Source organism: Sturnira hondurensis, unplaced genomic scaffold (genome assembly GCF_014824575.4).
Source record: "Sturnira hondurensis isolate 20B ecotype Veracruz unplaced genomic scaffold, ASM1482457v3 Scaffold0006571, whole genome shotgun sequence".
In the NCBI taxonomy this organism is placed as follows: Eukaryota; Metazoa; Chordata; class Mammalia; order Chiroptera; family Phyllostomidae; genus Sturnira; species Sturnira hondurensis.
In genome coordinates, this window is record NW_028079202.1 from 1,871,748 (window position 1) to 1,889,415 (window position 17,668).

Below are 17,668 nucleotides of genomic sequence, written 5' to 3' on the forward strand. Positions count from 1 at the left end.
AAGAAGAAAATCTTAGAGTACTTCAAGAAAGATATTGACAGCAACACAATGATAGTTGGGGATTTTACCACCCCACTGTCAAAAATGGGCATATCTTCCAAACAAAATATCAACAAACATATTGTGGAATTGTACAACAGCTGAGATGAAATGGACATAACTGATATATACAGAGTCCTTGATCCCAAAGAAGCTAAATACACATTCTTTTAAAATGTGCATGGAACATTTTCAAAGATAGACTACATGATAGAACACAAAACAAGCCTTAACAAACTCAAAAAAATTGAAATCATCTCAAGCATTTCCTCCAACCACAAAGGACTGAAACTGCAAACCGACTCCAAGAGAAAAGACCCAAAATACTCAAAATCATGGAGACTGAATAGCATGCTATTAAACAATGAATAGGTAAAGAATCAAATTAGAGAAGAAATCAAAAATTTTCTGGAACAAATGAAAATGAACTCACAACAACCCCAAAATTATGAGACACAGTGAATGCAGTCCTAAGAGGGAAGTTCATAGCAATACAGGCCTACCTAAAACAGATAGAAACATTTCAAACAAACAAACTAACCGCACACCTGCAAAAACTTGAGGAACAAAACCAAAGACAGCCCAGTAAGTACAAGGAAGAAAATAACTAAAATCAGAGCACAATTAAATGACATAGAGACTAAAAGCACAATTCTAGGGATCAATGAATTCAGGAGCTGGTTTTTTGAAAGATAAATAAAATAGACAAGCCTTTAAGCAGGCTCATCGAGAAAAGAAGAGGGAGGACCAAAACAAAGACAAACAGAAATGAAGGACAGAGGTTAGAACTGACACCACAGAAATACAAAGGATTGTAAGAAATTGCTATGAAGAACTGTATGTCAAGAAATTTGAAAACCAAGGTGAAATGGACAAATTTCTACAAAAGTATAATCTTCCAAAACTCAATGAAGAAGAAGCAGAGAGCCTTAACAGACCAATAACAGCAGATGAAATTGAAACAGTAATTAAAAATCTCTCAACACATAAAAGACCTGGAGAAGGTCAACACATGGTTTCACAGGAGAAATCTACAAAGCATTTAAGGAAGAGCTAACCCCTATTCTTCACAGACTATTTCAAAAATATCTAAAATGATGAAGACGCCCAAACTCTTTTTATGAAGCGAGCATCATCCTAAACCCAAAACCAGATAAAGACACAAAAAAGAATAAAAACTTCAGGCCAATATAATTTATGAACATAGACTCTAAAATCCTCAACAAAATATTGGCAAACCACATCCAACAATACATTAAAAAGATCATTCATCATGACTAAGTGGGATTCATCCCAGGGACACAAGGATAGTTCAATATTCACAAATTAGTAAATGTAATACATCACATAAACAAAAGCAAAGACAAAAGTCACATGATCATATCAATAGATGCAGAAAAAGCCTTTAATAAGGTACAACACCCATTTATAATAAAAACACTCAGCAAAGTGAGAGTAGAGGGAGAATCCCTCAATATAATAAAGGCCATATATAAGACACCTACAGCCAACATCATACTCAATGAGCAAAAACTAAAAGCTTTTCCACTAAGATCAGGAATAAGAAAAGGTTGTCCACTTTCACCACTTCTATTCAACATAGTATTGAAAGTTTTAGCCACAGCGATCAGACAAGAAAAGGAAATAAAAGGCATCCAAATTGGAAAGGAGGAAAAAAAACTCTCATGGTTTGCAGATGACATGATAGTGTACCTGGAAAATCCTACAGACTCTACGCCAAAACTGCTCCACCTAATAAATGAATTGGGCAAAACAGCGGAATAAAAAGTCAATATCCAAAAATGAAAGGCATTTTTGTATACTAACAATGAAACAGCAGAAGCAGAAATCAAGTAAAAAATCCCATTTCATATAGCAAAAAGAAAAACATAATACCTAGAAATAAACCTAATCAAGAAAGCAAAAGACTTGTATGCAGAAAACTACACAAAACTTGAGAAAAAAATCAAGGAAGACACAAACAAATGGAATCATATTCTGTGTTTATGGATTGGAAGTATTAACATCATCAAAATGTTTATACTACCCAAAGCAATTTACAGATTCAATGCAATACTTACTAAAGTACCAATGACATATTTCACAGACATATGAAGAAATTTATATGGGACCATATAAATTTATATAGAACCATAAATGACTCAGGATAGCAGTTGCAATTTTGAGAAAGAAGAACAAAGTAGGAAGGAATCACAATACCTGATCCGAAACTGTATTACAAGGCCACTGTGATCAGAACAGCCTGGTACTGTCATAAAAACAGGCATATAGACCAATGGAATGGAATAGAGAGCCCAGAAATGAACGCAAGTCTCTACAGGCAATTATATTCAGCAAAAGGGGCAGCAATATAAAATGGATTAATAATAGCCTCTTCAACAAATGGGTTGGGAGAACTGGACAGCTACATGCCAAAAAAAAAGAAACCCGAGCACTAACTTACACCATACACCAAAATAAATTCAAGGTGTATTTGACTTAAATATAAGCCATGACACCATTAAAGTCCTAGAGGAGAACATAGGCACGAAAATCTCAGATATTTCTCCTTTTTTGTCTTTTTTATTTATTTAATTATTTTCAAGTACAGTTTTCTGTCTATTACTCCCATCCCATCCTGCCCCCAGTACTTCCCCCTTCCTCTCATTTCCACCCTTCTCAGTTTCTGTCCATGTATCCTTTATATTTGTTCCTCTAAATCCCTCCCCTATTTCCCCTGAAATTCCCTCTCCTCTCCCCTCTGGTCACTGTCAGCCTGTTCTCTATTTCAGTGTGTTTGGTTACATTCTGCTTGCTTGTTTGTTTTGTTGTTTAGCTTCCTGTTAAAGGTGATATCATATGGTATTTGTCCTTCAACCCTTGGCTTATTTCACTCAGCATAATGCTTTCCAGTTCCATCCATGCTGTTGCAAAAGGCAGGAGCTCCTTCTTTCTGCTGCATAGAATTCCATTGTGTATATGTACCATAGGTTTTTGATACATTCATTTACTGATGGGCACCTAGGTTGCTTCCAACTCTTGGCTATTGTAAATTGTGCTGCTATGAATATTGCAGTGCATATGTTCTTTGGGATTCATGTTTTAGGGTTCTTAGGATACAATCTCAACAGTGGAATTGCTGGGTCAAAAGGCAAGTCCAATTTTAGTTTTCTGAGAAAATTCCATACAGAGACACATGAAGAGATGCTCAATATCACTTGCTATCAGAGAGACACAAGTTAAAACCACAATGAGATACCACTTTACACCGGTGAGAATGGCTCTCATAAACAAAGCAACAAACAACAAATGTTGGAGAGGGTGTGGGGAAAAGGAGACTCTACTCCACTGTTGGTGGGATTGCAGACTGGTACAACCATTATGGAAAATCTCAGATATTTCATGCAGCAAAATTTTTACTAATATGTCTCATAGAACAAGGGATATAAAGGAAAGAATAAACAAATGGGATCTCATCAAAATAAAAAGCTTTTGCACAGCTAAAGAAAACAGTATTAAAATAAAAAGAGAACCAACTGTAAGGGAAAACATATTTGCTAATGACACCTCAGACAAAGGTTTAATCTCCAAAATATACAATGAACTTATATGACTCCACTGCAAGAAGACAGTCAACTCAATTAAAAAGTGGGCAAAGGACTTGAACAGACATTTCTCCAAGGAGGACATACAGAAGATCTAGAGATACATGAAAAGATGCTCAACATCGCTAGCTATCAAAGAGATGCAAATTAAAACCACAATGAGTTACCACTTTACACTGGTCAGAATGGCCATCATAAACAAAGCAACAAACAAGTATTGCAGAGGTCGTGGGGAAAAGGGGACTCTAGTTCACTGTTGGTGGGATTGCAGACTGGTACAACCACTATGGAAAACAGTATGGAATTTTCTAGGAAAACTAAAAATGAATATGCCTTTTGACCCAGCAATTCCACTGCTAGGATCATATCCTAAGAACCCTAAAACACCAATCCAAAAGAACCTATGCACCCCAATGTTCATAGCAGCACAATTTACAATAGCCAAGTGTTGGAAGCAACCTAGGTGCCCATCAGTAAATGAATGGATCAAAAAACTATGGTACATTTACATACTGGAATTCTATGCAGCAAAAAGAAAGAGGGAGCTCCTACCTTTTGCAACAGCATGGATGGAACTGGAAAGCATTATTCTGAGTGAAATAAGCCAGGTGGTGAAAGACAAATACCATATGCTCTTACCTTTCATAGTAAGCTGAACAACAAAACCAACAGGTGAGCGAAATATAACCAAAGACACTAGAGAAATATAACCAAAGAAAACAGGCTGACAGTGACCACAGTGGAGAAGGGAGGGAATTTCAGAGTAAAAGGGAAGGATTTACAGGAACTAGTATAAAGGACACATGTTCAAAAGCTACAGGAGGGGTGGAAATGGGAGGGAGGTGGGGAGCACTGGGGAGGTGGGCTGGGATGGGAGTAAATGACCAAAAACTGTACTTGAACAACAATTAAATAAATTTTAAAAAAGAAATGTAAAATTTTTTTTAAAGTAACTGAAAACTGAGCAATTTTCCTAATTCATATAACTGGGAAGTAGGAGACAGGGTATAAATGAAATGAAAACTAAATTGACTTCAAAACCCATTGTCTTAAACTTTTGGATATAAATGTCCCCATCCCAAATAATAAGAAGCATTAGTTTTTCTTTTGTGCCGGACACCATTCTAGGTCTATTACATGGACCAGATCATTTCATCTTTATACAACTATTTTATCTGATATTCATATCTTCCCAATTTTGTATACAAAGTAACTGAACCTCATTAAGAATAAAAGTGTGGCTCAAGGTCACACGGCTGGGAAATGACAATGGCAGGATTCAGACCAAGCAACCTGACTCCAGATACTAAGTACAGAATTCTTTATGCAAAGCTGAAAATCACTGGGAGTGAGGATGCAAGAGTGCAGGAGAAAAATCAGTCTGGAGAGAAATGTGAAGAATATCAAAGCAAACCCTTCTCATTTTCTCTGAGAAAAAAAAAGTAACGGGAAAACGAATGAGTCTATAGAAATAATTTGAAATGGTTAAGAGGATGTTACAGAAATATGTTAAAGTGGAGAAAGCCACTTTAGGGTAAAGTGGAATGGCCACTTAGGGTATTTTCTCAGGAGTCCCATGAAAGAGTAGGCAAAAGCCTGTCTCTGTGAAGGAAGGTGGGAGGGTGGAGGGACACTGATGAGTACAGAAGAAACTAGTTTCATAATTTCAAAAATCCAAGTTGGACAAAGAAGTTGGCAAAAAGTGATTTTTTAAGTTATATCTCCAAGTATAAAATATATTAGGAATCCTGAGCTTTGAACCATGGTATTTAACAGTTATTTGGCTTATTTATGTCATCTACTCATCAGCTGTGAATTCAGGATTTGTGTTTTAAATTATTCCATTTTGTTTTGGGTGGCAGATTGTATCCAGAGACTGATTCTGTCTTGCCAGGAGTTTATTTATCACAGACTTGCTGTAGAAATTGGAATAATTTCATAAGCCAATAGTGTACAAGGTAATATCTTAGCCAGTACAGAAATAGGATAGTCCAAACAAATGGCAGATCATTTACACTTGTTCCAAGCAAAAGGAGACAAAAGGAATAAAATCCAAATGTAACAATGGTGGACCTCTTAATAGGAGTTGGTTTCTCAGAGAGCCAGCTTCACCTGATTTCCAGCTGCCAGCTCCAAAATCAAAGTTCCTTGTTGTTAGGGAACCAAGGTGCTGGTGCTGGAGGGAAGGGTGGCTATTCTCAGAGTTATCATTTCACGGCTGGTGCATGGTAGAAAACCACAGCCACCCAAAGAGTTGCCTTGGCCAGGGCAGAAGCAAATGTTTCGGGATTTTCAGAGAGCTGTTTAGGGCAGCAAAGTGTGCCTTTCTCAGACAGAAACTCTCTAAAAGTCTTCACAAACTCTCAGTATTTAGCCTAAAGGCCTGCTTGCCATAGTTACTTCTCTGGTTTTGTGGGTAAACCCCCAGCTGGGCCTCTCAGCACCTGAGCAACCGGGTGCTTATCCACAACGACGAAGCAGGTGGTGATGTCCTGACATAATTTTACTTCTAAAAACAACCTTTTTAATCTTTGCCATAAACAAATGGATTAAAACAATGCGTTTTAAGCCATAAACAGGTGGATTTGGAATCATATCAAATACACAATACCTTCATATCTTTTTGCCTGATGACTGCTTTCTAAGTATTGGAAAGGCTCCTATTTGGGGAGCCTTATATGTATATATATGCGTGTATATGTATATATGTATGTGTGTATATATATTTCATTTTTAGGATTATATCATGTTTTATGTATATATATACGTTTGTGTGTGTATGTATCCTGTCTCCTTAATCTGGAGAAATAACACCAAGTTCACAAGTTCCTTTATCTGTGTGGTAAATCATGTATCTATGAGAGTCAACAATGACTTATTATTATACTTTATTCATGAAAGAAACTTAATATTCACAAAAGAAGCATGAATAACAAAAATAACATGAATAACAAAAGAAGCATGACTATCTTACCTGCTCTGTTGTCCACTCATGTGACATAATGCATTCAACTGACCATAATCAATATGCTTAGACACTTTCAAGCCTACAAAAAAATCAATTAAAAATGTGACTAATTTTCTGCAATCTTATTAGCCAAGTTTATAAATAGAGTTTAATTGCAAACATCCATCATAGTAAAGGAATTCTCTGACTACAACGTGAGGTTTTAACAGTCTTTGAAGCACAAACAGAATTGAATACAGTGATTAAAATAAGAAAAGGATTTCATGTTTTTCATTGATGTTCTATTTGAGCTGGCATTATTTGTTTATTTAATTACAGTAAATCCTTGAGTTTATGTGTCATATAATGTCACTTCTCTGGAAGTAAGCCTTTAAGAATCCCCATCCTACACCTTTAGAATGCGAACTAGTTTCAGAACTCCAGACAAGACAAACCAAAAAAGTTTTCTTGTGGTCTTTGTCTCTGTCTCTGTCTCTCTCTTTCTCTGCAAAAGTGGTCTTTCTTATTTAATTCTTTGCAGGTCCCCACCTTTGATTAGCCCCTTTCCAGAGCACCTTCAGGGTCTGGATTCAGTTTGCAATTCTTTGGGAAGTACAAGGGTAAGCAAATCACACAAGATCTCATAAGAGCAGAAAGATAGCAGCAGTAAAGAGCAGTAATCATAACCATTAAGCAAACTGCCAAAAAACAAAAACTGACATCCTTTGGAGGAGATGGAGGAAAGACAGACTAGTGAGTACCATCAGCATCCTCAGGATGATTATAGAACTTTCCCTTATGCCAGGAGAGTGCATGTAGTGAGTAATCCCAAAAAACAGAAAGCAGTAATAGGCACTAATATGCACAGACCTTATCCCTTTAGTGAGAAGGTATTGAGAAAATCAGTATTTTAATGTATTCTTAAAATGTTATTTTTTTAATTTAAAGTGTATTTTATTGATTATGCTATTACAGTTGTCCCAGTTTTTTCTCCTCTTTATCCCCCTCCTCACTGCACTGCCCCCTACCCCCCTCCAGTAACCCTCCCCCTTAGTTCATGGCGATGGGTTGTTCATATAAGTTCTTTTGTTTCTCCATTTTCTATACTATTTTAACCTCTCCCTGTCTATTATATGTCTACTTATTATGCTTCTTATTCCCTACACCTTTTCTTCGCATTCTCTCACTTCCCCACCCCACTAATAACCCTTCATCTCATCTACACTTCTGTGACTCTATTTCTGATGTAGTTGTTTAGTTTATATTTTTGTTTTTTAGGTTCAGTTGTTGATAGTTGTGATTTTGTTGTCATTTTATTGTTCATAGTTTTTGATGTTCTTTTTCTTAGATAAGTCCCTTTAACATTTCATTTAATAAGGATCTGGTGATGATGAACTCCCTTAACTTGACCTTATCTGGGAAGCACTTTAGCTGCCCTTCCATTCTGAATGATAACTTTGCTAGATAGAGTAATCTTGGATGTAGTAGGTCTTGCCTTTGATGACTTTAAGTACTTCTTTACAGCCTCTTCTTGACTGTAAGCTTTCTTTTGAGAAATCAGCTAGTAAACTTATGGGGATTCCTTTGTAGGTGACTGTCTCCTTTCCTCTTGCTGATTTTAAGATTCTCTTCTTATCTTTAATCTAGGGTAATGTAATGATGATATGCCTTGGTGTGTTCCTCCTTGGGTCCAATTTCTTTGGGATAGGGTGAACTTCTTGGACTTCCTGGAAGCCTATTTCCTTTGCCAGACTGGGAAAGTTTCCATTCATTATTTGTTCAAATGAGTTTTCAATTTCTTGCTCTTCCTCTTCTTTTTCCAGAACTCAATGATTTAGATGTCAGTGTGCTTAATGTTGTCCCATAGGTTTCTAATTTGTCTTTAATTTTTTCATTCTTGTTTCTTCATTCTGTTCCAGTTGGGTGTTTATTTCTTCTTTTTGTTCCGAATCAGTGATTCAAGTCTGCTTCCTTCCCTTCCCTCTTGGTTACTGTATATTTTTCTATATTTCACTTTGTGTATCATTCATTTCTTCCTTCATTTTGTAACCAAGTTCAATCAATTCTGTGTGCATCCTGATTATGAGTGAACACGGCATCAGATAAGTTTCTTGTTTCCTTGCCACTTAGTTCTTTTTCTGGATTTTTGATCTGTTCTTTAATTTGGGCCACGTTTCTTTGTCTATTAAATGGTAAAGGGTGGAACCTTAGGTATTCCCCAGGGTGAGGCAACCACCTTTATTTCCTTGTGGCACTATCTGTAAGGGAGGTACCAGAGAGGTGACAGAAAATTCCACCTGCTCTGCTCTCATCCTACTTTCCATCACTTCCCATAAGCATATTGTCCCCTTTCAGGTACTGATTCCCAGGTGGGTGTATACATTTTAGGACCCTGTGGGCCTCTCCAATAAATTCTCCTGTGAGGCTGGGAGTTTCTCTGGCTGCCACAATCTCCAAAGATTTTTTACAGCCAAGAGTTTTGAGTCTTTGGTTCCTTACCTTAAACCCTCATTTTTGCAGTCTGTCTTGCTACCCCATTATCTCTTCTGGCTTTTCTGTGTGCAAATGTGGGATCTCTCAGGTGGCCCACCACCTTTGCCTTGCCCGAGTCCTCTCTGACCTGGCTACCTGTCACCACCCTTTCTTCGAATCTGAATGAGTGTTTATTTTTTCTCTTTGGTTGTTGGACTTCCATGCAAATGATTTTTCTGGCAGTTCTGGTTGTTGTTTGTTTTTAAATTGGCTGTTGTCCTTCTTTTAGTTGTGTGAAGAAGTGAAGTGTTTCTTTTTATGCCTCCATCTTTGCCTGAAGCCCTAGACCTAAAACTTTTTAAAATGTATTCATTGCTGTAGTGTCACAGTAGGTGGAAGCTCAGTCTACTTGCTCCTGCTCCTAATCCCAATTTTCAGCTGGGCTTTCAGCAATCAACCTGAACAATCAACTGAATATTTCCTGGTATAAAGGTTTAAAGTCAAGGAGTGAAAAAGATACTTTGTAGACACTGATAAAAGGTGTTTATAAGTAGAAGGAGAAAGACCCTGTGGGTGATTTCTGTTGCAGCTGAGACCAGACAGAAATTGCATCTCTGGAGATAATCTCCCTCACTGGAACCAGAAGTCCTAGTTCCATGGTCACCAGCCCACATTAACAGAAACAGGATAAGTAGACTGACTAACTGCTTGTCTGTCAGGGGAATTTTGCGGATCTACTGAGACTGTGGAAGCATGCAGAGCTTCCATTGTTGCAGTGCCAACATGGAAACCTCAGGATAGGGGTTCAGACTGATAAATGGACCAGGTCATTGGACCCGGGTCCTTCAGAGGCACCTACAGGCTGCAACTAGTAGTGACTTTGAGAGATATTTTGCTCCTTGAGGAGGTTTTATATGAAGCCTCAGGCATGACTCAGTTGTATGGTGTGGGTACTGCAGAGACTGATAAGACAAATGGAAATACAGTTGGGCAAGGACCCCTTGTTTAGCCACTCTGCTGGCTGAGAGACCAGATTGAAATGGTAGCAGCAGGGCTCCCTCTCCTTAGAACTTTGGGACCATAATTCACCCAGCAATCCCCAATACACAGTAACCAAGATGGAAAGTGCAGGCTGTAGGGTCAATGGCGGTGAGAAGCAATGTGGTTCCACTACACCTGTGAAAATCAGAGATTGGAAGTTTAGCGTGAAATACTCCTATGGTTTTGGCACCAGACTAAACAGTTTACTATATGAAGTCAGAGTACAGGAGAAACCACAATACTGCAATAGGGCCTTGGAGGGCTGAAGACAGCAGTGGCATAAAGAAGATCTCTGGTTGTTGGGGAGGTGTGGTGTGGAAACCAAAACAGAGAACTTACCAGGTAACTTGAGAAAAAGAACTGGTTCCCCCTTCTCAAGAGTAAGGGTGGTGCCCTGCTCCCCAGTGTGAACCAGCTGTTCCTCCCCCCATGGCTGCCGCTGCATAGGAGAGCCTAGAAGAATCTGAATTTTTTTTTTGGCTCATTCTGAACTTGTCCCAGCCATGTCAAGCTACACTGGGTCTTCAGATCCTTGCCCGCTGAGATAAGCCAAACAGAGAGATCAGATATTTGTGCAATGAGGGGTTTTTGGACCCTGCCTGGCTCTCCTGCAAGAGCAATTGGCTGGGAGTTAGGCAGGTGGGAACTGAACATCTAGGATACTTTGAAGTGAGGCAAACCACTTGCCGCCCACACTGCCATGGAAAAGAGGAGTGCGAACCCCCTTCCTACAAGGTTGCAAGCACCACCCCAAAAGAGAAACTCTGAAGAATAGCCCTACCAGGTCCCAGATTCCCCTGATTAGTGCATTTCCATTGGGGGGAAAAAGAAACTCAGAATGAGGACTTAACAAGTGTGAAATTTCTGGAGGATATTGCCTGGGAATGGAACAAAGAGCTGAGCCTTATATGGAGATTCTAGAATGAGACAGAGAACATAGTCCCCACCTGCAATCTTATCTGGCTCCAGCCCAAGTGGGAAGCTCTTTTGATCTACTCGATGAAGTCCAGAGCTGCTGAGCTCACTCCTGAAAAGGGAAAGCTGGATGAATCAATCCTAAAGTAGCAGAGTCCCCCTGAGGAAGCAAGTGCTGGAGTCACTACAAAGAATGAAGGTGTTGCCTTTGAGTAAGGGCTACTCTCCTCCCCCTAAGTGCCCTACATACTGCACAACCAACAAAGTGGGAAACCTGCTAGCCTTATCTCAACAGGCCTGGTATCATCATATAGTATCTCAAGAGGAGGACCAGGATTCAGAGAGAAGATGGAGGCAGAGTAGGACAAAGGATTTTGCTTTCCCCCACATGCCATAGAAGGAGAAAAACTGGGCTGATCTGCAGAGGAGTGCAGCAGATAGCCAGAAGGGACCCAGCATATAGGAAGGTAGGACTCCAGAAATTGTAACAGACACTGAATGACCAGACAGTGAGGAGAGGAGACAACTGCAGCTCAACAAGGTCCAAGGGGAAAGTGCAGAGGCTGCAGGCTCTCCACCAGGCTGAGCAAAGGCCCTGGGCAGTCTGCCTTGGTCTCTAGGAGCCAAGGGCTGGCAGCAAGGACCTTGGAAGAGAGCCAGTCACCAGCTCCCTCCCTACCTGACCGGCACAAATTGAAAAAATGCCAGGAGAGATCTGTTTCCTTGGAGAGTCAGAGAGAGGAGTGGGCATTAGGAAGCACACCAGAGAGCTCTGATCACCCGTGGAATCACTTGGTGGTTGCCAGGGGAGAATTAAGAGTCGCCTGTGTCTTCCATCATAGCACTGGGAAAGGTTCACGCCCAAGCCTGCAAGACCAGGGAAGTCTGGCCGGGAGCACACGACCACACCCTAGGCCAGGACTGTAAATACTGGGGAAAATCTGTTCTCAGTGGGGTGCTGAGGAGAAGTGCCAGTCTGGATCTTGGGAGGGCACTGGTGAAACCTGCTGAGTTCACTGAAAAGAGAGGAAGGCCACACTAATCGCCTCTCAGACTGCTGCAGCTAGTGTGACTAGAAGAAAAGGTTTGACCAGCTGGAAACCAACAAGAGTTTTTTTTTAATAATCTTTTACTTCTTTAATTTATTATTGTTTTATTTTTCAATACTTTTACCTTCTCTCTTCTTCTTTCTTGTCTTATTCCTTCTTCCTTTCTTTCCAAACCTCCCGCTTTTTCCTCCCATAGGCTGCCTTTTTTTTTCTTTTTTTTTGCCCCCCTCCCCTGCAAGTGGGACAAAAGACATGGAATGGCGAAAAGAACAGTTAGACTCAAAGAGGGGGCACCCCAACAGTAGAGACAGAGAGACAAAATTCACTTTGCTATAACAAAAAACAACAAGTTACTGCATATTTGGTTTTTTGTCATTATTTTGTCATTATTTTTATATCTTTTATTTTAATAGTATCCCTGTATTTCTCCTATTTCTGTATAGTCTTCTTCACATTGGCTGGATATATTGTATAACTTGACAAATTTCCTCTGTCCCCTTAATTATAGTATATTGCTAATTTACTGTCCTTTACTTCCCCTTGCCCAGTTAACACACTCTTGGAGGTCCAATACTTCCCAATATTAGTATATCAAAGATTCTGTCATATGACTGTTGCTCTAATATTATTGTAAATAATAGTTTTTACATATTATTGTAAATACTACACAACAACCCCCCCTCCTCGATCTTAGCCCACTTCATTTTTGCCTGAACTATAATACAGTAGTGGTTAACTCTATTCTCTCTCACACTACACCTATTTACCATCCTTTATTCTCACCTTATTTCAAAATCTGACCTCCCTCAACCCCACTCCTTTCTAGATCCAAATCACAAACCTTCCATCCCCAACCAGAGACTTATTTTCCTTCCATCCTTTCTAACAAGTGGCTAGTTGTATTGAAGATTACGGTTATCGCTGTACATAATCAGGGTATCATCTATCTCATCTCTACCAGCCACTACTGTAAATATCACAGAATACTCTCCTGCTGTCATAAACCAGTTTGTCTTCCCCTCCAACTGATCACACACACACACAAAATAGAAGACTAGCTGAAAACGGTGAACACCAGGACACCAAAAGGAAGAGGAAACCCAACAACAAGGAAACTACCAACAGATAACAGCAGAGGAAGATGAAGGAAGGAATAGAGACCACACAAACCTCAACCAAAGACCTATCTGAAACACAATTAAACAGCAGAGAAACTACCCAGGGCAAGCAACTAAACAAGGGCAAAAGAAAATCCTCAAAACCCTGTACATGCACAAGAACTAGCGTCAATGCTACCCGCCCTCACCAGCAGAGCAAATTGAAATGGGTAGTGGACAGAGAAACCATCAGTTCATCAGATGGTGGGAAGGACCCACAAAAAAACCCATAAACAACAAAAACCCAAGGACAAACTCAGAGCCAATGTAAAGGACAGCCCAAGACCAGCGAGCTGGGGAAAACAAAGAGACTACACCACTTAATCTCACGGGTATTATACCACAGAAGTTCACACCATGAATCCAGTAAGCCAGAACAAATCAATTTAAGAAGCTGAAGCTAACAAGAAGAGTCTCACAAACAATGAGAAGACAAAGAAACAACCCCCCAATGAAAGGAAAGGAGGAAATCTCAGAAAGAATGCTAGATAAAATAGAGGTAAGTCAGCTATCAGATATTGAAGTCAAAGCACTGGTTATCAGGAAGTTCAAAGAGCTCACAATGAGCTACCAGAAATGACAGGAGAAAATGAAGAACGCAATTTCGGAGCTGAAGAACACAGTGGAAAGAAACAAAAGCAGGATTAATGAGGCAGAAGATCAGATCAGCAAGTTGGAGGACAAAGCAGAAAAAAACTCACAGAAACAGCAAGAAAAAAAAGAAGCTCAAAAACAATGAAGAGAAATTAAGAGGAATGCAAGACAATATGAAATGTAATAATATCTGAATTATAGGGATACCAGAAGAAGAAGAAGAGGAGCAAGGAATAGAAAATCTATTTGGAAAAGTAATGATGGAAAACTTCTCTAATTTGATGAGAGAAAAAGTCACACAAATTCAGGAATCACAGAGAATTCTAATCAAGAGAAACCCAAAGAGGCTCACTTCAAGATACACCATCTTTAAAATGGCAAAATATCAAGACAAAGAGAGAATATGAAAGGCAGCAAGGGAGAAAAAGGAAGTAACATACAAGGGAGCCCCAATAAGGTAACCTGCTGACTTCTCAATGAAAACATTTCAAGCAAGAAGAGAATGGCAAGAAATATTCCAAGTAATGAGAAACAGAGGCCTTCATCAAGGTTACTTTATCCAGCAAGGCTCTCAATCAAGATAGAAGGCCAAATAAAGAGCTTCCAAGACAAAAGAAGTCTAAAAGAATACACCTCCACCAAACCAGCTCTGCAAGAAATACTAAAAGGACTGCTTTAAGGAAAGGAAGGAAAAGAGAGAGACAGAGAGGAACTCAGGTACAAAAATGGCAATGAATAACTACTCATCAATAATAGCCTTAAAAAAACATGAATTAAATGCACTAGTCAAAATGCATACAATAGGCGAATGGACAAGAAATCATGACCCACACATATGTTGCCTACAAGAGACCCACATCAGAACAAAAGACCTTCGCAGACTGAAAGTGAAGGGCTGGAAGCAAATATTCTAAGTAAAAGCACGGGTGGGGGGGGGGGAGCCAGGAAGGAATACTCATATCAGACAAAATTGACTTCAAATAAAAACCCATAAAAAGAGACCCAAAAAGTAATGTCATAATACTCAAAGGAAGAATTCACCAAAAAGACATAAACATTGTAAATACATATGTACCCAACAAAGGAGTACCCAAATACATAAAGATAATTTTGGAGAATTTCAAGAAAGATATTGACGGCAACACAATTATAGTATGGAATATCAACCCCCCACAGTCAAAAATGAATATATCTTACAAAAAAACTACCAACAAAGATGTTGTAGCATTGAACAATGTCCTAAATCATATGGATTTAACTGATATATATAGAGAGAGAAAGAGAGAGAGCCTTTCATCCCAAAGAAACAAAATATGCATTCTGTTTAAAGGCACATGGAACATTTTTAGATGGATCACATGATGGGATGCAAAAAAAAAGCCTCAACAAATTCAAGAAAATTGAAATTGTAGCAAGCATTTTCTCTGATAACAAGTGACTGAAACTAGAAACCAACCTCATGAGAAAAACTCAAAAGTTCTCAAACCCATGGAGATTAAATAACATGCTATTAAACAAAGCATGGGTCAAAAATGAGATCATAAAAAAATCAAAATTTCTGGAAAAACTGAAAATGAACTCAAACCAACCAGAATTAGATGGGACATAGTGAAAGCAGGCCTGAAAAGGAAGTTCATAGCAATACAAGTCTACCTAAAAAAGATAAATATTTCAAATAAAAATCCTAACCCTATGCCTACAAGAAATCAAATAACAACAACAACAGTCCAGAGCAAGTAGAAGAAAATAAACAACCAAGATAAGAGCAGAACTAAATGACAGAGAGACTGAAAGTACAATTCTAAGGATCAATAAATCCAGGAGCTGGTTCTTTGAAAAGATAAATAAAACTGACAAGCCTTAAAGCAGACTTATCAAGAAAAAAAGAGAGAGGGCACAAATAAACACAATCAGAAATGAAAGAGGAGAGACTACAAATGATAAGACAGAAATACAAAGGATTGTAAGAAATTTCAACGAAGAAGTATATACCAAGAAATTTGAAGGCCTAGATGAAAAGGACAAATTTCTATAAATATATAATCTTCCAAACTGAATAAAGAAGAAGCAAAAATCCTGAACAGACCAATAACAAGTGATGAAATTGAAGCAGTAAGCAAAAAACGCCTGACACACAAAAGCCATGGACAAGACAGTTTCACAGGACAATTCTACAAAGCACTCAAGGAAGAATTAAACCTTATCCTTCACAGATTCTTAAAACAATTCAAGAAAATATAAAACTCCCAAACTCTTTTTATGAGGCCAGCGACACCCTAATCCCAAAACAAGATAAAGAAAAAACAAAGAAAAAAAACTTCAGACCAATATCACTGATGAACATAGATGCTAAAATTCTCAACAGAATCTTGGCAGACCACATGCAGTAATACATTAAAAAGATCATACATCATGATCAGGTGGGATTCCTCCCAGGGTTGCAAGGATGGTATAACACTAACAAATCAATAATTGTAATACATCACATAAACAAAAACAAAGACAAAAACCATACGATCATATCAATACATTCAGAAAAAGCATTTGATAAGGTACAGCGACATTTATGATAAAAACACTCAGCAAAGTGGGAAAAGAGGGACCATTCTTCTGCATAATAAAGCCATATATGAGAGACCTACAGCCAACATCATACTCAATGGGCAAAAACTATAAACTTTCTCACTAAGATCATGATCAAGACAAGGTTGTCCACTTTCACCACTCCTATTCAATACATATTGGAAGTCCTGGCCACAACAATCAGATACAAAACAGAAATAAAAGGCATCCAAATTAGAAAAGAGGAATCAAAACTGTCTTTGTTTGCAGATGACATGATAGTGCACATAGAAAATCCACCAAAAGTGGTTCAGCCTAATAAATGAATTTGGCAAAACAGTGGGATACAAAGTTCATATTCACAAATCAAAGACACTTTTGTATACCAGCAATAATATACCAGAAAGAGAAATCAGAAAAAAATCCATTTGATATAGCAACAAGAAAAACAAAACACATAGGGATAAATCTAACCCAAAAGGTAAAAGACCTGTACTCAGAAAACTACAACACTGAAAAAAGAAATTAAAGAAGACACAAACAGAAACATATATGGTGTTCATGAATCAGAAGAATTAATATCATCAAAATGTTCATATTCTCCAAAGCAATTTACAGATTCAATGCAATACCTATTAAAGTACCAATGGCATATCTCACAGATATAGAACAAACACCTTAAAAATTTACATACAACCATAAATGACCCCAAATACCTGCAGCAACTTTGAGGAAAAACAGCAAAGGAAGATAGATCACAATACCTTATATCAACATGTGTTACAAGCCACTGTAGTCAAAACAGCCTTGTACTGGCATAAGAATAGACACATAGATCAATGCAAGAGAATAGAGCTCAGAAATAAGCCCAAGTCTCTACAGTCAATTAATATATGATAAAAGGAGGAAATAGCATAAAATGGAGCAAAGATAACCTCTTTGACAAATGGTGTTGAGACAACTGGAAAGCTACATGCAATAAAAAAATGAGAACTGACCACCAACTTACACCACACAAAAATAAATTCAAGGTGGATATCATTAAAGTCCTAGAGAATAACATCTGCAGGAAATTCTCAGATATTCCATGCAACAATATTTTTACTGATATGTCCCCTAGAACAAGGGACATAAAGGAAAGAATAAACAAATGGGGTCTCATTAAAATGAAAAGGTTCTACACTGCTAAGGAAAACAGAACTGAAATGAAAAGAGAGCCAACCATATGGGAAAACATATTTGCCAATGATACCTCAGAGAAAAGTGTGAGCTCCAAAATATATAAAG

At 38.3% G+C, this 17,668-nt stretch overlaps 1 protein-coding gene across 1 annotated transcript in view; it reads right to left on the reverse strand.

Moving 5' to 3' along the window:
- The window catches only part of CNBD1 (cyclic nucleotide binding domain containing 1), a 327,528-nt gene that overhangs the window by 293,087 nt on the left and 16,773 nt on the right, over positions 1 to 17,668 (reverse strand). Inside the window, exon 2 of the mRNA XM_037050237.1 lies at positions 6,619 to 6,691. Coding sequence (XP_036906132.1) covers positions 6,619 to 6,691 — 73 coding nt within the window. The remainder of the gene's footprint in view (positions 1 to 6,618; positions 6,692 to 17,668) is intronic.